Raw genomic sequence first — 21,826 nt, 5'->3', positions numbered from 1 at the left:
CTGATTTGAAGCATCACCTTTATTATTATTAAGTTCCTACACAGGCGGGGGTCTGTTTTTGCACTCTGTCCTATTACATTGGTGTCTTTGTCTTATGCTAATACCAATGCTATTTTTAATATACCTATATGATAGATTCTGATAGTCGATAAGGAAGTTCCCATTCACTTTTCTTCTCTGAAAAATCAGGGATATCTCTAGAATCAAAGAAATCTTTCTGAAGATGTAGTATTTGGGTTGGTTCTTTAAAAATTGACAGAATTTCAGTAGTCAGAAAGGAAAAGGAGGACAGAGGTGGGGTATTAGGAATTTCAGTGCATGTTCTGTGAATCACACACACAGATAATTTGAGTCCAGATTGTTTGGGGCCTTGAGTGCAATATCAGGAGTTTAGCCTTCATTTGGCAGATGGTAGCAGGAAGCGATGGGATCCAAGTGAGCCTGAGAAAGATGAATCTGGCACCAGAGTGAATAATAATTCAGGCGTGAAGTAGTAGGGATCTGAACTAGGGAATGGGGAGGAATCATTCATATAGAGACTTTTTGAAGGAATAGTCAGTAAGTGTTGATGGTTGATTGAAAAAAGGAGTTGAGGAAGAGAACCTAAGAGGCAAAGCTGGCTCTGAGGTTTTGAGGCTGGGTGGCTTCGGGAGACTGACAGGACTTGAGCTGTGAGAAGGATCTGGTTTGCAGGGATGGTGATGACTTGGTTTCAGGCATGTTTAATTGTAAGTGGTGGTAGACATCCAGTTGGAGATGTCTGGCAGGTAGTTGGAAGTGTGAAACTAGGAGCTTTGGAAATACAAATCTGGGAGTCAGGTACATGGGAGTGTTAAATCCGTGGAAGTTGTTAAGATTATCTTGAAAATAATACTTAAATATAGGAAAAGAAGGAGACTTAAGGCAGAACTTTCATTATGACAACTAGCATTTGTTTTATACCCTTACTATGTGCTGAGCATGTACTAAGGTGCTGAGCACTCTATGCACCTTTTCTCATTTAATCCTTACAACCGTGTAGGTAGATATTATTACTCTGGAGAGGTCTTAATGGGTTCTAAATCTCTTCTTTTTTTTTTTTAATTAATTAATTCATTTATTTTTGGCTGAGTTTGGTCTTTGTTGCTGCCCGCAGGCTTTCTCTAGTTGTGGCAAGCAGGGGCTACTCTTTGTTGCAGCGCACGGGCTTCTCACTGCGGTGGCTTCTCTTGTTGCGGAGCACGGGCTCTAGGTGCGCGGGCTTCTTTAGTTGTGGCTCGCGGGCTCTGGAGTGCAGGCTCGGTAGTTGTGCCGCACGGGCTTAGTTGCTCCACGGCATGTGGGATCTTCCCGGACCGGGGCTCAAACCTGTGTCCCCTGCATTGGCAGGTGGATTCTTAACCACTGTGCCGCCAGGGAAACTCTAAATCTCATCTTCTTAACCTCTAAGGTACTCTACCATATAGTTTATGGAGAAACAGTTTAGAAGAATAAGAGGGATCCATAAAATATGAGAATTGGGAAAGACTAGGGATCATCTAATCCAACTCCTTGGTCTTAAACTTGGGAAACTAAGGCCTAAAAATATGGAACTTGTTCAGGGTCACGAAACCAGATTGTGGGATTGCTTAGCCACCACTGCTTCACAAGATTTTCTGCTGAAATACTTCAAATCACAGAGTGTGTTCTTGTGTTGGGTGGGGGGGGTGGTGGCTATTGCGAGTTTGAAGTTTGTTTTGAGGTTTCCTGTTTTACTCTTTAAATGTAAGTAAATGTTTCATTTTTACCCCAAAATATATCAGCCAGTATTTATTTATTTGTCTGTTTAACTTTTTATTTTGAACTAGCTTTAGATTTTCAGAGCAGTTGGAATGATAGAGCTCCTGCACACACTTTATACAGTCATTTGAGCCGTTGTTCCCGTATAAATAGTGCTTCATCTTTCTCTGGCTTCTTTAAAAATTTTTCCTTTGTCTTTAATTTTCAGCAGTTTGATTATGAAGTGTCTGGGCTTGAATTTCGTTGAGTTTAGCCTGCTTGGGGTTCACCAATGCTCCAGGTATTCTGTCCAGGTTTTATAGGTGAATTCAGTGGGAGAGACAGGGTAGAGTGGGCTTTCTCTGTCTAACTCAGAACCAGAACCTTAATGGCATCTTTTGATTAAAAGAAGTATTTCATTTTGATATAGTCCAATTTAACAGTCTTTCCCTTTATTCTTTTCTAGAAGCTATATTGCTTTGCCTTTCAGATTATATTCACAATCTGTCTGTGTGACTTCATTTTTTATTGTCTGTTTTGAGTTATCATCATGAGCTCATGGGCTTATTTATATTTGTTTCAATTCATTTGCAGTCATTTTTCTTTCTGATGCTCAATTTGTCCCATCTCAGCTAGGGGGAGCTCTTCCAGGTTGCTTTCTATGTCCTTGCAACATGACCCAACTACTGTCTTTGATAGCATTCTAGATTTTCCATTAAGTTCTTGATCTTTTCATCATCTGACTCACACCAGGAATAGATTATTTTTCTAAGGACTGGTTCATTTTAATGAAAAATGGTATTTAGAGACTATACTATGGGCAATAGACGTATTCACTGCTACAGGGTTGTCCTTGATTCTTTGTTTTCGAAGCTCTCTTTTTTTTATTATAAAAGCAATCCATTTTCTTTATAGAACATTTCAAAGTATAAATATATAGGGAAATTAAAATTATCCCTGATTTTCCACTTAGAACCTTGGCTTTCAAGATTATAAGTCTGTTTTTTAATTAGAACTCTTAGACATTCCAAACGTTTATTAGAACTTCCTCATTCTGTTTTTTACCACTTTCAGAAGATCGGAGACTTGAGGCACTCTGAATATCTAGCAAACCCTCCATAAATAATAATAAACAGCATGTTATTTCGTGTATAAATAACTTATCCTACACAAATTGAATGTTCCTTTCTGAGAGTGGTGATGGATAGATTTAGATGGATAGATTAAATATAAAGAAATAAGGCCAAGGAAAGAGAGACTCAAAGAATTGTATATCGATTGATTTAACATCTGTTTCATGTAAACTTCAAAAGAGACTATTAGACAATTTGGAAGCATGAGAAGCTATAATGAAGTCCCATTTTTATTTGATGTAGCTAACTTTGTAATATATCATGCTGTTAACCAGGATGGGGAATATAAATGCAATAGCAAATTTGGGAAAAATGATGAGATTAAAAAAAACCCAGCTTCATTGAGATATAATTCACATACCATAAAATTCACTCTTTAAAAGTGTACAATTCAGTGCTTTTTAGTATATTCAGAGAGTTGTGCAACCATCACCACTATCCAATTTTAGGACATGTTTATCACTGTAAAATGAGACTCCCATATCTGTTAGCAGCCATTCCTTATTTCCCACTCCCACAACACCTGGCAACCATGAATCTACTTTCTGTCTATATAGATTTGCCTATTCTGAACAATTGATACAAATGGAATCATACATACTTGGCTTTCTGTGGCTGGCTTCTTGTACTCAGCATAGTGTTTTAAGGTTCATCCATTTTGTAGCATGTATCAGTACTTAATTTCTTTTCATGGCTGAATAATATTCCATTGTATGCATATACCACATTCTGTTTATCCGCTCATCAGTTAATGGACATTTGTTTCCTCTTTTTGGCTATTATGAATAACGCTACTGTGAACATTCATGTACAAGTTTTTGTGTAGACATATGTTTTTAGTTCCCTTGGATGTAGATGTAGGAGTAGAATTGCTGGATTATATGGTGACACTATGTTTAAGCTTTAAGGAACTGTCAGACTGGTTTCCAAAGTGACTGCAGCCCCCAACCATGAAGGGTTCTAATTTCTTTACATTCCCGCCGACACTTGTTATTGTTTTGTCTTTTTTGATTATAGTCATCCTAGTGGGTGTGGACTGGTATCTCGTAGTTTTCATTTACATTTATCTAATAACTAATGAGGTTGAGCATCTTTTCATGTGCTTGTCGGTCTTTTGTGTATCTTCTTTGGGGAAATACTTGTTCAAATCCTTTGCCCAATTTTTAATTATTTGCCCAATTTCAATTATTTGTCTTTTTATTGCTGAATTGTAATAGTTCTTTATTTTGGATACAAGTCTCTTATTAGGTATATGATTTGCAAATATTCTCTCCTGTTTTGTGAGTCTTCTTTTCACTTTCTTGATGGTGTCTGTTGAAGCACACAGCCTTTTATTTTCAAAGTCCAGTTTATCTGTATTTTCTTTGTCACTTGTGCTTTTTATGTCAATATCTAAGAAACCATTGCCTATTCTAAATTCACAAGATTTATTCCTATCTTTTCTTTTAAAGTTTTATAGTTTTAGTTCTCACATTTAGGTCTATAATCCATTTTGAATTAATTTTTGTATATGGTGTGAGGTTAGGGATTCAACTTCTTTCTTTAGCATGTGGATATCCAGAATTCCCAGCACCATTTGTTGACAAGACTATTCCTTCCCCATTGAATTATCTTGGCACCCTTGTCAAAAATGAGTTGTCCATAAAGTAGGAGTTTTTTGGTGAACTCTCAATTCTATTCTATTGCTTTCTGTCTATCCTTATATCAGAACTGCACTTTATATGCCAGCTCCTTACTTTGTAGTACGTCTTGAAATTGGGAAATATGAGTCCTCCAATTTTGTTTTTCTTTTCAAGATTGTTTTGAGTTGAAAAGCCTGTTTTTCAACTGTTCAAGCTGTTCTGAGTCCATTGCATTCTATGGGAATTTTTGGATCAGTTTGTCAGTTTCTGTCATGAAGTTACCTAGAATTTTGATAGGGATTGTATTAAATCTGTAAATCAATTTGGGGGTTTTTGCCATCTTAACAATATTAAGTCTTTCAACCCAGGGACACTGGCTGTCTTTCCATTCATTTATGTCTTTTATAATTTCTTACAACTATGTTTTATAGTTTCAGTATACAAGTTTTGTAGTATTTTCATTTTATTCTTTTTGATGCTATTATAAATGCAATTGATTTCTTAATTTCACTTTTGAATTGTTTATTTCTAGTGCATAGAAGTACAACTGATGTTTTAAAAATCTTGTATCCTGCAACCTTTCTGAACTCATTTGTTAGTTATAATAGTATTTTTTTGGTGTGGCTTACCTAGGAAGGTAATTTTCTATATACAAGGTCATATTATTTTCAAATAGAGATAGTTTTACTTTCTTTTCATTCTGATACTGGTTTTGAATCTGTAAAATTTTATTTTACTTTATTTTTTTGTTGAAGTATAGTTGATTTACAATGTTTCAGGTTTACAGCAAAGTGATTCAGTTTTATGTGTGTGTGTGTGTGTGTGTGTGTATTCTTTTTGAGATACTTATTTTGGTGGTGGTGGGGTGCTGTGCCGCATGGCTTGTGGGATCTCAGTTCCTTGACCAGGGAGTGAACCCTGGCCATGGCAGTGAAGGAGCCAAATCCTAACCACTAGACCACCAGGGAACTCCCCTCAGGTACTTTTCCACTACAGATTCTTATAAGATATTGAATATAGTTCCCTTTTCTATACAGTAGGTCCTTGTTGTTTATCTATTTTATATACAGTGGTCTGTATCTGTTAACCCCAAATTCCAAATTTATCCCCCCCTGCCCTTTTCCCCTTTGGCAGCCATAAGTTTGTCTTCTATGTCTGTGAGTCTATGAATCTGTAAATTTGAGGTGAATTGGGACATCTGTTGGACATATCTAGCAGGCAGTTGGATATATGAGATCAGAACTAAGGGAAGATTGGGGCAGGAGATAGAAATTTGAAAGCCCTTATCAACATATGAATAGTGTAGTTTTTGGGAAGTGGAAGCCAGATTGAAGTAAATTGAGTAAATAAAAGGTGAGGTAACAGAGATAGCTAATATAGAAGCACAAATGAGAAGAAAAGAGCCTCAAAAGGTTAAACTTATAGTTTCTTAAAATATGGTTTGTGGGCCATCTGCATTTAAATTACTTGGGATACTTGTTAAAAATACATTTTCCTATGTTCCATCCCAGACCCTCTGAATTAGACTCTCTGTGGATAGGTCTTGGTGTTCTTCATTTTAAACTAATTCTTAGATAATTCTTGGGCACATAGGAATTAGAGAATCCCTCAACTAAAGGAATTCTGTTGAGAATGAGAAGGAATGGGAGAAAACTTGAGTGTTTTTGTAGCTTTGATAGAAACAATAGGGAGGGTGGAGTTGAAGAGTGAGAAGAATGAAGAACCAAACTCCCCAAGGAAGGTGGAATTTAGAAAAGAGATGAAAGGATTGGCCTAGAATAGAAGGAGAAATGTCTCTTCCATACATCTGGTGTTAACATACAAAGTTTTAAAAGCTTTGAAGTAAGCTAGCCCATTTCTTCGTTTTTTTATATGGGAAAAACATAGTTAATAGGGCAAAGCAATGCCCAGGGTTCCATAATCAATTATGTAATAATACTGAGTACAACCCAGTTTTCTCAGTTCCCCGTTTATTGGTGTTTGCACAGCCTCGTACTGTTGCTGATCCTGTTCATTTCTGTGTAGAGTAACTGTTTCTAGTAGTGCTTTAACCAAGAACATCTCTTCTGCCATAATGCTCTGTTTTGTTCACTGTACCTCAGTCATATAAAGATTTCTAAAGGGTGGCGAAAAATAGCGAAGCTCTTGCATGCATGTTTTGCTTCTGCCACCATGATTGGGATAGTTGACTGAAATATCAGCCGAAAGCTTTTCTTCACAAAGAGCAGCAGTACCCTAAACCGTACCCGTTCCCTAACCCTAAACCTAACCCCGACCCTAACCCTAACCCTTAGGGGGTTCTGTGTACAGAACTAGTTGTTCATTTCTTCATTCTAGAATAGACTAAGCACAATAGTGGCTGTCACTTATTCCATACTTGTTTTGTATCTAAAACTATGCTTAGTTTTTTACATTCATTATCTTAATTTTTTTTCTTTTTGTGATATGTGGGCCTCTCACTGTTGTGGCCTCTCCCGTTGCTGAGCACAGGCTCCAGATGCGCAGGCTCAGGGGCCATGGCTCACGGGCCCAGCCGCTCCGCGGCATGTGGGATCCTCCCGGTCCGGGGCACGAACCCACGTCCCCTGCATCGGCAGGCGGACTCTCAACCACTGCGCCACCAGGGAAGCCCCATTATCTTAATTTTTTAAAAGAACCATCTGAAGGTAGATAGTATTAAGATCCAAACTCTATAAATGAGGAAAGTCAAGGTCAGTGAGATTAGTTCAATGAAACAAAGTGAGTGGCAGACCCAAGATTCAATGAAACAAAGTTCAGTGAAACAAAGTGAGTGGCAGAACCAAGATTCAAACTCAGGTTTGAGTGTCTGACTCCCAAGTCCATGATCGTAACCACTCTGTCATTCTTTCTTTGTGTACATGGGAGATATGACTGTTGGAAGAAGGATTAACAATGGCATCCAAAATAGCATGTTGTTCTCTAGACCACAATTTGTAGTGCTCCCATCATATAACTTAGGGATGGACAACATTTTAAGACTGAGAGCTTATTTTGTAAAACTTATATTGCTTTGTTACTTAAAGCTATATTAGGGTTGCTGAATGTTAACGTGTATTACTTTCTTTTTCCCTTTCATTATTTTTATGCTACTTTAATGGTGACTTTTGAAGTACTCTTTTCTTTTCAGAAAAACCATGCCAGATGGATCATCTGGATCGAATCCTTCTGTCTGGCATCTATAATGTACGAAAGGGAAAGACCCAGCTGCATAAGTGGGCTGAACGCCTGGTTGTTCTCTGTGGCACCTGCCTCATCGTTTCCTCAGTGAAGGATTGTCAGACTGGAAAGATGCACATTTTGCCTCTGGTTGGGGGAAAGGTAAGACTCACAAAGATGAATTATTCTTCCTCTAATCATCTTAATTAAAAAAATATCACATATGCTTTTCAGAGCTTTTTCTACATCTTTTCAAATAAACCAATATGAGCATTATTAAAGATTACGTCACAAAGTTTTTGTGCTCTTAGTTTTAAACAAAACCACTCAGGCTAATTTAAGCATAAAACAAGTTCATGTACATCACACTCCCTGGGAGGTCCAAAGACTATCCATGCCCCAAATTCTGCTGCAGGACCATCTGTTGGAGAAACCCCTGCGTCCACTGCTAGACACTAAATCCTCTCTCATTGGTACCACCAAGAGTAGACAGAGGATACTACCACTAGAAGCTACCTTTGTAAACTAGAAGTAGCTGTTAGCATCCCCTCCAAAATAGATTCTTTCCTGTTTCTCTTTTTCCCCCGTTAGACTGAAATTCAGAGTCTGGAGTGGTCATAAGCTCCTACCCAGCAGCCAGAGAAACCTGCCATTTCTTGCATCTGTACCAGAGAATTCTCCATCATAGGAAAGGCAGTTCCAAGTCTGGAAAACAGATAATGTTTATAGGAAGTTATACATAATTTTATTTCCTTTATGTTGAATCTTGAAGATCATAAAACAACCTGAATTGAAGAGAACTTGCAGACAAAATGACTTTGTGAATCATGCTTTGAGATAGCCAGTTTGATCCAGATACACAGCAATATAGATAAAATACATATATTTAAAAAATAAACATATGAAAGGACATAACTGGACTTAGGAATGTGGAATAGAAATGTAAGTGGTGAGGGCCTACTGGGCTCTGGGTCTGAAAGGTGGCAGCCTAGGGGTTTAGCTCCTATAAGTATCTGGGTCTAAAAGTACTCTGGTTAGGATGCGGGACCTGGCCCAAGCTTATTGCTGGAAGCTAGGAAATGAGTGGTATTCTTTGCTCCTGATAAAAAGCTGGAAAAAAACAAAAACCCAAACCAAACACTTCTGTAAACCACTGACTGGAACCAAGGCTTGTTCCTGGCTGTGGTTCTAAACAAATGCGTGGACCCAGTTGTATGCCCTGTGACTAGGAAATGAACAAGCCCCACCTGGCCTAATAAATGAATGTGTGTCACTCCAGTATCATCCGTGGAGCAGAAACCCACTACTACCAATATGAGACCTGGTTCTATTCTTGGGGGCTGAAGGATAGTGAAGAAAGTAAGTGAAATTTCTCCAAAGGGAGAAGGTGAGTGAGGACAAGGTTGGAGGATTGACGGAGAGGAAGTGGGAAACAGAGCAAGAAAGAGAAAGAAAAACAAACCTCCCATTTACGTAATTCTTGTCCGTTCTCTCTCTTCCGTCACTAATAGTATAGAATTGTGTTCAGGGTGGTGATGTGACCAAGATCAAAAACTCCCCAGCCTCCCTTGTAGCTAGTGGTGGCTAATAAATATAAACAGAAGTTTGCAGGTGGGACTTTTGGGAAAGGCCTTTAAAGTGGGAGAGACGTGCATGGCTTGACCCTTTGCCCTGCGTTTCCTTCCTTTATGGAACATAGTCTCTTGGTATTGGAGATCATATGGTGGCTGGAAACTGCAGGCATTTGCTGAGTGTGGCCTTCCGGAAAGCAGGAGGCGCCTGGGCCCCTGGTGGCAGGGCAGAGCTGCTGTAGCACTCCTGGACTGATGCTGTGTTTTTAAGCCACTACTTCACAGCTGAATGTAATGAACCAGCGAACGTACTGAAGAATTTCACAGTTAAAACGTATAAGGGAGGGTCCAGTATACATCTAATAGCAGTTCCAGAGAGGAGAGTAAGGAGAATGGATAAGCAATATTGGAAGAAATAACGGTTGAGATTTTTCTAGAAATAAAGACAGACATGAGTGTTCAGATTGAAAAGACACTGGGTACTGAACAGGATAAATAAAAATAAGTTGACACATAGACACATTGCAGAACATGAAGGAGCAAATCACAGAAGCTTCCAGAAAGAAAAGATTACCTGCAAAGAATTGACACGCTGACAACAGCTTTCTTTTCATCAACAATATATGTAGAAGACTATTTGCAAAATTGCTGAGAGAAAGTAAATGTCAACCTGTATTCTATATCCAGCTGAATTACTTTACAAGCGTCAAGGCAAAATAGGACATTTTCAGACATATAAAGACTAATGAGGGAGTTCCCTGGTGGTCCAGTGGTTAGGACTGGGTGCTTTCACTGCCGCAGTGCAGCCAAAAAAAGAAAAAAAGACTGGTACTTCCCTGGTGGCGCAGTAGTTAAGAATCCGCCTGCCAATGCAGGAGACACAGGTTCAAGCCCTGGTCTGGGAAGATCCAACATGCCGTAGAGCAACTAAGCCCGTGCGCCACAACTACTGAAGCCCGCGCACCTAGAGCCCATGCTCCGCAGCAAGAGAAGCCACTGCAGTGAGAAGCCTGCGCACCAGAACGAAGAGTAGCCCCCGCTCACTGCAACTAAGGAAAGCCCGCGTGCAGCAACGAAGGCCCAATGCAGCCAAAAATAAGTAAAAGAGTGGACATGAATTTCATTTAAAAAAATTAAAAATAAAAAACAACACCCCTCCAAAAAACAAAGAAAAAAGAAGAAATAAAACAACAAAGGAAAGTAAATTCAAAGGGAAGGCATGAGATAAATAGATGATGAGCACAGACACTGACAAAATATGGTAGTAAATTTAATATTGATTGTAAAAACGTTTAAAATTTTTAAAATTTTAAATATAAATTTAAACAACTAAAGCTCAAACTATCCTGAACAGTATTCAAGATGTGGTGGTGTGTTCAGTAAGGAAAGTGTGATGCAGTTTTGGGGTAAGTGATTTATGAGTATAACTTGGAAGTTTCCAGCTGACTCACCAAGATTCAGTAGCTATGACATACTAAAGTGAGATGTCAGACAAAGATGTAAGTGGTTCCATAACTATAAAAAGACTTTATCCTCATCAAAGCTATATAGGTTGGGTTGTTGAAGAGAGCTGTTGTGCAGTGAATCCCTGCCACCACCCCAAATGTTACTGAGGGAGGTTTCTGCCTCTTTCCTCAAGCCTAGTGAAAGAGGTTTCAAAAGAACCCAAGAGAGCCTGATATGGGTCCCCTGCAGTAAGGGGGACATAGTGCGCTGGTGTCCTGCCTTCTAACCAGGAAGTCTTGAGGACGAAAGATAAGCTGCCGGCTGCTTTGGTGATAGAGCAAAGCGCCTAACTCATGTGTTGGGATCACTGTGTACTCTTTGGGTTTGTTAGTATGTGACCCAGATGGGTTGAGAGAGAGCAGGAGCCATTGGGTAGGTGGGTGGATTCTCTTAGAATATGTCCAGTGGGGCCACCTGGAGGGGCAAACAGACTTCACTGGAGGGTGGGCTGTCAGTGGACCACCAGATTCCTTCAGGTCTGAGGAGGGAGTGGTCACCTGCTAGAATAGCATGCAGTAGCTTGGTCAAGGGATCTGTACGTGAGAAGCCATCATTGGTTGGATTGGGGGGCCGGGTATCCAAAGAACCCTCAAAAGGACCTACTGAGGAAGATCATCCCCTTTAAAATCTGGTAGGCCCAGAGAGTGTGAAGTCAGGTTATGACTCTACTAGTCTAGTAAGAACCTTTGGGCTTGTGTCTTCCCTGTCCTTCCTCCTGCCCCACTTCAATGATGGAGAGAGTCAGAAATGGCTTCTATCCCAGCACCTAGTAAGTAAGGGGGGAGGTGAGTCCAAAAAGTAGGCCAAGGTACCCCTTGCAGGCAGGCAGCTACCTCCAGTGTGCCGCAGTGGTGGGGAAAGGGTTGGAGCAATCTTACCCTTGAAGTGGAAACTTTGGCTTTTATCATGTGGGCCTGCAGACTCTCCCGTTCTGAAACAGGCATGCATTCTTGCATTACCGGGACTCGTACTGACTGTTGCTAAGCTGGGAATGCTCCTTCCCCAGGAGGTTTCCACACCTTGCTCCTGAATAAAATAAAAGACTTGTGGGGTCTTTGCTCACATGTTCCCTCCTCAGTGAGTCCTTCCTTGACTGTCCTATTCATAACTCAGATCACCTACCCTGTTTCCCTCCAAACCTGTACCCTGCTTTATTTTTCTTCATGTTACTCATTCTGTATTTTAGCATATTATGCTGTATCATGTCACCGTTCTTTATTTATTTATTTATTTGTGGCTGCATTGGGTCTTCGTTGCTGCGCGCGGGCTTTCTCTAGTTGTGGTGGCTTCTCTTGTTGTGGAGCACAGGCTCTAGGTGCGTGGGCTTCAGTAGTTGTGGCACACGGGCTCAGCAGTTGTGGCTCGCGGGCTCTAGAGCTCAGGCTCAGTAGTTGTGGTGCATGGGCTTAGTTGCTCCACAACATGTGGGATCTTCCCGGACCAGGGCTCGAACCTGTGTCCCTTGCACTGGCAGGCGGATTCTTAACCACTGTGCCACCAGGGAAGCTCTCATATCACCATTTTGATATATAAACTCCATTGAGGGCAGAGGGTTTGTTAATTTTTTCCCCTGTTATGTCCCCAGCACCCACAATAGGAAAAAGTATTCATTCAGCAGATAATTATCAAACTGAGATTGTTTTGTGATTTAAAGAGTAATAAATAAATTTACTTATGGCTATGCCCTATGAATCCTGCTCCTTCAACTTATCTGTTAAATAAGTATTCCTTTGGTTTTTTCTTTTTTTTTTTTGGCCGCACTGTGCGGCATGCGGGATCTTAGTTCCCTGACCAGGGATCGAACCCGTGCCCCCCTGCAGTGGAAGAAGCGTGGAGTCTTAACCACTGGACCACTAGGGAATTCCCCCTTTGGTATTTTTTTAAACAGCTTTATGAGACAGAATTCATATAGTGTACAATTAATCCATTTAAAGTGTACAATTCAGTGACTTTTAGTATATTCACAGAGTTATGCAACTGTCACCATAATCGATTTTAGAATACTTTCATGACCCTTTGAAAAGAAACCCTGCACTACATAGCCGTCATCTCCCCATTCCTTCTCCAGCCCCAGGCACCCATTAATCTACTTTCTGTCTCTATAGATTTACTGATTCTGGACATTTCATATAAATGGAATCATATAATATATGGTTCTTTGTGACTGACTTCTTTCTCTTAATATAACGTTTTCAAGGTTCATGCATGTTTTAGTGTGTATCAATATTTTATTCCCATTTATGGCTTAGTAGTATTCCATTGTATGGATGTACTACATTTTGTTTATACATTTACCTGTTGATGAACATTGAGGGTATTTCCACTTTTTGACTATTATGAATAATGCTGCTAATAATTCACATACAGATTTTTGTGTGGGTACGTCTTTTCTTGGGTATATACCTAGGAGTGGAATTGCTGCGTCGCATGGTTGCTTTTGAGGAACTGCCAGGCTGTTTTCCAAAGTGGCTGCACCATTTTACATTCCCACAGCAGTGTATGAGGGTTCCAGTTTCTCTGTATGCTTGCTAATGCTTGTTACCTAACACTTGTTATTATCTGTGTTTTTGATTTTAGCCATCCTAGTGAACGTGACATGGTACTTTGTGGTTTTGACTTGCATTTGTCTAATAACTAATGATGTAGAACATCCCGTGTGCTTATTGGCCATTCCTCTGTCTTCTTTGGAGAAATATCTGTTCAGATCTTTTGCCTATTTTAAAAAATTGAGTTGTCTTGTTATTGTCCTTTGATTTTTGATTGGGATTGTTTACTTTAATTGGTTCTGGTTTGCTCCCCTTCTCTTCTTCAGGTAGAAGAAGTGAAGCGACGTCAGTACTGCCTTGCTTTCAGCTCAGCTGGAGCCCAAGCTCAGACTTATCACGTCAGCTTTGAGACTTTGGCTGAGTACCAGAGATGGCAGCGGCAGTCATCCAAGGTGATAAGCTGTCAGACGTCCTGATGTGGAGATAAGAGCAGAGAAACCCAACCGAAGTGTATTTTGAAACTGAACTTACTCCCAAGAGATCAAATTATAATTCTTAGGCACATCACTCTAGGCCTTTCTGAGTACATAGTGAATGAAATGGAATTCTCCCAGATCCTTATTATTTATATTTGCATAGTACAGAATGCTTACAAAAGTGTTTTCAGGTGCATTTACCTTTATACCATCCCTGTGAAAAAGGTAGGGCCTTGAAGGATTTGAGACACAATGAAATTCAAATGATTCTCCCTCGACCATAGTGGTCAATGATAGTTGGAGCTGTTCCCTAACTCATAGCCTAGTGCATCTGTATGTGTTTAGCACAGCTTTGATGAACCACTTTAAATTTGAACTTATTGATGGGACATGGCCTGTGATCCTGTCACAAACCATTATTCCTATATGCTGAGGATAATTGGCTTTTTAGCATAATTTCTGCTTTCCTAGCCTTTAAAGATGAAGTGCTCTAAAATTGTATTTCATTTTCCAAATTCTCTTGTTCTCCTAGCCATCTTTTCAGAATTTAAACACGTTTTTCTTTATGGAGCTAAATAGCTTCATGAAGGATTGTTTCAGTATAATGACATGCCATCAAAACATGAATGACTTTTGCAGTGATATTTTGTTTGTTTTAGACCCATTTTCACAGTCCGTGTTGCATTAGCCTACTATTATAGTAATATAAATCTTGTTTTGGCTTTATTGGATTTTCTGTACTTGTGGTGGTAATAAAATCTCTAAATAAAACTAGTTTCAATTTTAAATAGCTATTTCATTCTTCTGCCCTTGTAAAGAGAAATTAATATTTTTTGAGCACCTTTTGCATGCTAAGCAGTGGTGCTGTGTGCTTGGTTATTTAATTTTCCTCGTGACAGATGAAGAAATTGCACAAGTAAGGAACAGGGCTTGTGTGGCTGCAAAAGGCTGTGTCTTTCAGTATCACACTCCCTCCTAAAATTTTGTACGGTTACTTTGAATCATCTTAACTTCCTGCATGAACTGTTAACTTTCCATCTTTATGATTTTTTTTTTTTTTACCTTTTACTTGTAGACACTTTACAGCTTATACCTTTCTGTTTTTCAAGCATCTCGTGGTTTTAGGAAAAAGTAAAAATTAACTGTTTCTTATAAATGAATAATCGGATCTCATGACCTTTCTTTTCTTTCCCATCTTACTTTTTTAAATAAATTATTTATTTATTTTTGGCTGCGATGGGTCTTCGTTGCTGTGTGTGGGCGACCAAGGGCTACTTTTTTTTTTTTTTAATTAATTTATTTATTTTGCTGTGTTGGGTTTTCGTTTCTGTGCAAGGGCTTCCTCTAGTTGTGGCAAGCGGGGGCCACTCTTCATTGCGGTGCGCGGGCCTCTCACTATCGCGGCCTCTCTTGTTGCGAAGCACAGGCTCCAGACGCGCAGGCTCAGTAGCTGTGGCTCACGGGCCTAGTTGCTCCGTGGCATGTGGGATCCTCCCAGACCAGGGCTCGAACCCGTGTCTCCTGCATTAGCAGGCAGATTCTCAACCACTGCGCCACCAGGGAAGCCCCCCAAGGGCTACTTTTCATTGCAGTGCGCAGGCTTCTCGTTGCAGTGGCTTCTCTTGTTGCGGAGCACGGGCTCTAGGCACGTGGGCTTTAGTAATTGTGGCACACAGACTCGGTAGTTATGGCTCGCTGGCTCTAGAGTGCAGGCTCAGTAGTTGTGGCACAGGGGGCTTAGTTGTTACGCGGTCTAAGGGCTTCTTCCCGGACCAGGGCTTGAACCCGTATCCCCTGCATTGGCAGGCGGATTCTTAAGCACTGCGCCACCAGGGAAGTCCCTCCCATCTTTTTAATCGGTGCCTTTTTGTGTCCATGCCGGTCTGTCTTCTGCTGAGTGGGAAACATTTGGGGCTGGCTCAGATGGCTCTTCTCTTTGACCTTGTCCAGGTGGTGTCCCAGCGTATCAGTACCGTGGACCTCTCGTGTCACAGCCTTGAGGAGGTTCCTGAGCATCTCTTCTACAGTCAAGATATCACCTACCTCAACTTGCGACACAACTTCATGCAATTAGAAAGACCAGGGGGCCTTGACACTTTCTACAAGTATGTGGGGCATAGGTTTCCAGACTAGCTTACTAAAACTGAATCGTAATCAGTACCTATAAGCGAGCATGTTTACCATCATATATATATTTGAAAACTTCCCCTCCGTTTTGAAGAGGAAGTAAGAATTTTTTTTCACTGTTTTCCCACTCCCCTTCTCCCCTCTGTACAAGAGAAGATAGATGCACAGTTTCTGTTACGGAGGCAACATTGAGCTGCCCTTGATTTGGATAATCCTTTTCTATATGTCATTGACAGCAATGCATGATCTGCCTCCAGGGTAAATCGAGAGATTCTGTATATGGGAAGTTTTTGAATCAGAAGTTTCAAACTTAACTAACTTAAAGGAAATAGGCCAGATTTCAAGAATTCCACTCCAAGGTTAGGGCTTTTATCTTTCCTTTGCACCTGCTACTGCCAACTCTGAAGTCTTTTGTCAGCTATGAAACCTCTCTCTTCTAATAAAGGAACCATTTCAGTCCTAAGGGGCAATGACCCATGTATTTTCCCATCTCCTTTGTTAGAATATATTCCCCATTTCCACCCTCCACCCATTTCATCTCCTTCCTCCCTTTAAAAATGGACGGAAGTGAATAAATATATGGTGTAAGTAATTGTCTGGGCTTCTTGTGGGGAGGAGAGAAATTTGAAATTAAAGCGTTCAAATTATATGGTGATTAAAAAGATAAATGCACATTGAAATGACATATTTTATATACTTAGTAACTAATATTTCTAGAATAATTTTCAGAAAGCATGATTTTTACCTCATCTGAAATGTTTTGCAGAGGTTTTCAAATATAAGCCTATATTTAGTAATGAAATAATTATTTTAATAATATTGATATTTAAAAATAAAAACAAGCTATAATTTTAAGGAAGTGGGTTTCTAGTATTTCCTTCTGTTTCTATGAAAAGAGGGTTAATCTAGTTTGAGGGCTGGATTAGCAATTTGGAAGTCAAGGTGTCAAGCCGAAGGAACAATCAGTACTTAAGCTGAAATTTTGGAAGAGGAACATTAGAGAGAGGTACCAAGGATTCAAATCTAGAAGCAGATGATATAGTTCATCATCATGGAGAACACCACCTCAGCCTTACCGTCTTGTACTAGTATAGTGATGAAGTATAATACTTTTAAGTAGAATTACAGGAGTGACTCCTGTGGATCCAATTTATGATGATACTGTCTCTCAGTGAGACACTATATAGATACTTCTACAAAAAAAAATTGAAGCATTAAAAATTAGTTCACATTGCATATCATCACATTACAGTAAAACTCAGTATCACCTACATATTTTTAAGCTCTAACTGGCCCATTCATTTCAAGTGACTTTTGAGCAGCATAGTTTCAGTACAAAAAAAGAAATTGCTTATAACGGGATTTGATCTGAAGGTTTGTTAGCTATGCCTGTGTCCATGGGTTGATTAATTATTGTTAAGGCTTTCATATATTGCACGTAGAAATTTAATAAAGGAAAAGATTTGAAGCATATCAATAATGATTGATTCACTTTGATAGAAAATAATTGTACCAATGTGAGCTTTTCAAGATTTTCTGCATTTTTAAGGAGAAGAGAGAACAACTCCTGTCACACCAGACCTGGTTTTCTCAATAGCTTGCACTGGGTGTTAGTTATCTTAGTGTCTATGTCACACGTAATGTTTGGCACATACTGAGTGCTCAGTAAATATTTGCAGAACAAATTCTTTGATGGACATTTAAAATAGATCACTTTTTCATTCAGTAGTATAATGTGCCTTTGCTTTTTAGATTTTCTCAGCTTAAGGGCCTGAACTTGTCCCATAATAAGCTTGGGTCATTTCCTGTATTGTTATGTGAAATTTCTACCCTGACCGAGCTCAACCTTTCCTGTAATGGATTCCACGACCTGCCGAGTCAGATTGGCAATCTGCTGAAGTAAGTATCTGACTTTTACTAGATTTGTCTTTTCCTGTGTTTGCAGCGTAAAGAACTTGTCTGGCATTTGGAATGAAGGTAGTTCCATGAGCTCTTGCAGTGAAATAAATCATGTAATTAGGAGGATTCTGGTCAGCAGCAGCTACTTGCCTACGGAAGTAACTAGTCCCTCAGTTTTAACAGCAGAGGCTCTGATTACCCTTGATGTTAGAGGGACCATCTGTATTTCAGTTATCTTAGTAAGACTCTATTTAGATAGACTTAGGGCATTTTATCATTATTGGACTCATAATAAGTTAATGACAAGTCAAAATCCATAATTCTAGTTCCATCCATTCCAGTTAAAACTTTTCATCAAGCTTTGTTTTCTTCCTGCAGTCTTCAAACCCTCTGTCTTGATGGCAACTTTCTGACTACTTTACCTGAAGAATTGGGAAATCTGCAACAGCTTTCCTCCCTGGGTATTTCCTTCAACAACTTTAGTCAAATTCCCAAGGTTTATGAGAAACTCACTATGTTAGATAAAGTGGTTATGGCAGGAAACCAACTGGAAGTGCTGAACCTGGAGGTGCTGAACTGTATGAGCCACGTCAAACATGTGGATTTGAGGTGAGGTCATTCTTCACCGTGCCTTCCTTTCACCTGACCTGTAATGGACCCTTACGTTTTCTTTTTATGAAGACTCTTTAAAACATTAGGATTTTAGAACACTATTTTTTCAAAGCTGTAGTTAAACTTCATTTTTCACTCAATGGCAGATTATGAATGAGGTAGGTGTACCATGTGGTAGAGACAAAGGTTGTTCTGACTTACCCTCCCAGCAATGTTTTATGAGAACTCCGATTTCGTCACATTCTCATCACGTTGGATTTTAGCAGTCTTTGTTGGATTTTAGCAGTCTTTTTCCTTGCTGTCAATGTAGTAGGTAGAAAATAGTATTTCATTGTTTTAATCAGCATTTATGGTGAGTGAGTTGAGTGTCTTTTTGTATGCTTTTGGTAGTTTGTACTTTTCCATAAACTTGACCGTTTTTCTATTGAATCATTGGGTTGCTTCTTGATATCTATTGTATTATGATTAAAATGTTAACAGTTTTACTACTAACAATTTTTAATAAGTGTTTATTCCCTTTTTAAATATATTATTTATTATTTATTTATGATCTTTTCCTAAAGGAAGCTAGTAAAACACACATACTGGATGTTCTGTCATTTACACTAAGTCATCGATGTCCCTTATAAAGACATAGTAACAGAAAAATTTATTGAAATGCAGGGAAATGAACAGGCCTGCATGCATTAAATCAGATACTTATATAGAAGAGAACAAAGAAGTCATCATTTTCTATAATTTTCCCTTGAGCTATTCCATATTGATACAGAGTGTTTTCCTCTTCATTAATTGAGGTAATGGGAATCTTAGCACTAGAGAGAGTAGGCAGAGCAGTGAGAGGAAGTATGACTGCTTCCTCTTGCTCTTACCCGGTACTTACTCCGTGAATGCCTTGCTACTCCTAACCCGACAAGTTATGTTCATCTTCTTGTTCCTTTGTCCTATTCCTTCATCCCTACCTAATGTACTTGGTATTTGGGTGCAAGTTTTAAACTGTTTGTGGGCATGGTCCCCTTTCCTTTCTCTTCATTTAATTTGTACATGTATTTGCCAATCTGGATTGTCTCTAACTTAGTTTATAAACAAAGAACTCAAGGTACAGCTGTCTGTGGTTATTTACTTAGTACCTTGCAAAATGAGGCAAGTAGTGAAATTCTTATGCTGTTTAGGAAGGGGAAAAAAGGATCATACTTCTATTTTTCTTTTGGTCAGCACATTTAGTAAAATTTATTTCTAATGATTTTCTTATTTCTGAATATTAAGGATGAACCATCTGAAAACCATGGTTGAGAATCTGGAGGGAAATAAGTACATCACCCACATGGATCTGCGGGACAATCAGCTGACTGACTTAGATCTTAGCTCCTTGTGCAACTTGGAGCAGCTGCATTGTGAGCGGAACCAGCTGAGGGAGCTGACGCTCAGTGGCTTCTCCCTTCGAACTCTCTTTGCCAATTCGAACAGTGAGTTCTCTACCCAGTCTCCTGTATTTCCTCTTGTAGCTCTTGTCCAAGCTTTCCAAGAACAATGGCATCTGGGGTGTTCCTCAGGTACTCTGCGAAGCGGAGTTTGAGGTTCATTGAGACCTAGCTTTAAGTTTGCCATCAACACTTCAGTGGTTGAGATATGCATAAAAAGACATTGCAGGACAATTTGAGATTCACTAAGTGAACATAATAATAAGAGGCATTCTGCAAAATGACAGGAAGTTAGGAGGGTGGGCAAGCACATTCAAAAGAGAATATCAGTGATGGTCTAAAACAAGGGTTGTTCAGTTACAGCCCAGGGGCTAAATCTGGCCTACCATCTGTTTTTGTATGGCTCACGTGGAATGGGTTTTTACAGTTTTTAATGGCTGGGTTTTAAAAAAATCAAAGGAAGAATAATTTTGACATGGGAAAGTTATATGAAATTCAAATTTAGGTGAATAAAGTTTGATGGGCACACACCCACATTCATTTGTCTACATGTTAACCACTCTCACGCTACAGTGGCAAAATTGAGTAGTTTTAAGAGAGACCACGTGGCCCACAAAGGCCAAAATATTACTAAATATTTAGCCCTTTACAGAAAAAGTTTGCCAATCTCTAGTCTAAAACCTTGTGCTGCCTCAGTTCCAGAATGAGAAGCCCTTCATTTCAATAGTGATTTGTTTGCCCCAGGAATATTTTTCAATGTAAAAGGCCACATATTTGTTGAGGCCCTTCTGTTTATAGAGAGTTCTTCTTTACCAAAGAAATATACAGTTGACCCTTGAACAACATGGGTTTGAGCTGCACAGGTCCCCTTTTTTTGGTTTGTTTGTTTTGTTTTGGCCACACTGTGCACCTTGCAAGGTCTTCGTTCCCCAACCACAGATTGAACCCGGGCCACAGCAGTGAAAGCACTAAGTCCTAACCACTGGACCGCCAGGGGATTCCCTGTACAGGTCCACTTAAACATGGATTTTTTTCAATAGTAAATACATTTGACCCTTGAATAATGCAGGGTTTAGAGGCACCAATCCTCTAAACAGTCAAAAATGGAAGTATAACTTTACAGTTAGCCCTCTGTATCCGTGATTCCGTATCTGTAGATTCAACCAACCACGGATTGTGTAGTATTGTAGTATTTATATATATATATATATATATATATAAAGTTATATGTGGATTTTCAGCTGCACAGAGGGTCAGTGCCCATAACCCCCACATTGTTCAAGGGTCAACTGTACCTACTTTTTCTGTGTTTAAAGAAGTAAAGGAAAAGATGTTTAATTTCACTAAGTATCAGTCAAAGAAATGCAAATTTAGATAATACCATTTTATACTCATCATATAAAAATAATAACACTGTGGCTTCCCTGGTGGCGCAGTGGTTAAGAATCTGCCTGCTAATGCAGGGGGCACGGGTTTGAGCCCTGATCTGGGAGGATCCCACATGCTGTGGAGCAACTAGGCCCGTGAGCCACAACTACCGAGCCTGCGCATCTGGAGCCTGTGCTCCGCAACAAGAGAGGCCGCGATAGTGAGAGGCCCGTGCAACAAAATGAAGAGTGGCCCCCGCTTGCCACAACTAGAGAAAGCCCTCGCACAGAAACGAAGACCCAACACAGCAAAAATAAATAAATTAATTAATAATCTCCTACCCCCAACATCTTTAAAAAAATAAATAAATAAAACAATAATAATAACAGTAAGTGCTTACTGAAGATGTGGAGAAGCAGTACCTCTCCAACGCTGCCAGGGGGAGTTGGTAAAACCAACACGGAGAGCAGCATGATGGTGTCAGAGAAGACAAAGATACACAGAGCCCGTGTTCTAGCAGCTCCCCTGCTTGGAATATCTCCCAGACACTCACATAGGAGATGTGTCCTAGAATGTTTATCACAGCATTGTATGTTATAGTGAAAATAACTAAAAATATGACTATAAATAGGAAAATGGATAAAACAGTGATAAATTTATATAATAGAATATTGCACAGCAATGGAAATGAATG

General features: G+C 39.5%; 1 protein-coding gene across 2 annotated transcripts in view; it reads left to right on the top strand.

Annotated features, from left to right (window-relative positions):
• PHLPP2 (PH domain and leucine rich repeat protein phosphatase 2) overlaps window positions 1-21,826 on the top strand; it is a 69,676-nt gene that overhangs the window by 24,220 nt on the left and 23,630 nt on the right. For both annotated transcript variants that reach the window (XM_007462974.1, XM_007462975.1), the window contains 6 exons: window positions 7,641-7,831; window positions 13,559-13,684; window positions 15,659-15,813; window positions 17,588-17,734; window positions 18,113-18,343; window positions 19,610-19,809. In XM_007462974.1, coding sequence (XP_007463036.1) covers window positions 7,641-7,831; window positions 13,559-13,684; window positions 15,659-15,813; window positions 17,588-17,734; window positions 18,113-18,343; window positions 19,610-19,809 — 1,050 coding nt within the window. The remainder of the gene's footprint in view (window positions 1-7,640; window positions 7,832-13,558; window positions 13,685-15,658; window positions 15,814-17,587; window positions 17,735-18,112; window positions 18,344-19,609; window positions 19,810-21,826) is intronic.

The sequence above is a fragment of the Lipotes vexillifer genome, unplaced genomic scaffold, assembly GCF_000442215.2.
Source record: "Lipotes vexillifer unplaced genomic scaffold, Lipotes_vexillifer_v1.1 scaffold70, whole genome shotgun sequence".
In the NCBI taxonomy this organism is placed as follows: Eukaryota; Metazoa; Chordata; class Mammalia; order Artiodactyla; family Lipotidae; genus Lipotes; species Lipotes vexillifer.
The sequence above is the reverse complement of the archived record's forward strand: the minus strand, read 5'-3'. Positions and strand labels throughout refer to the sequence as shown.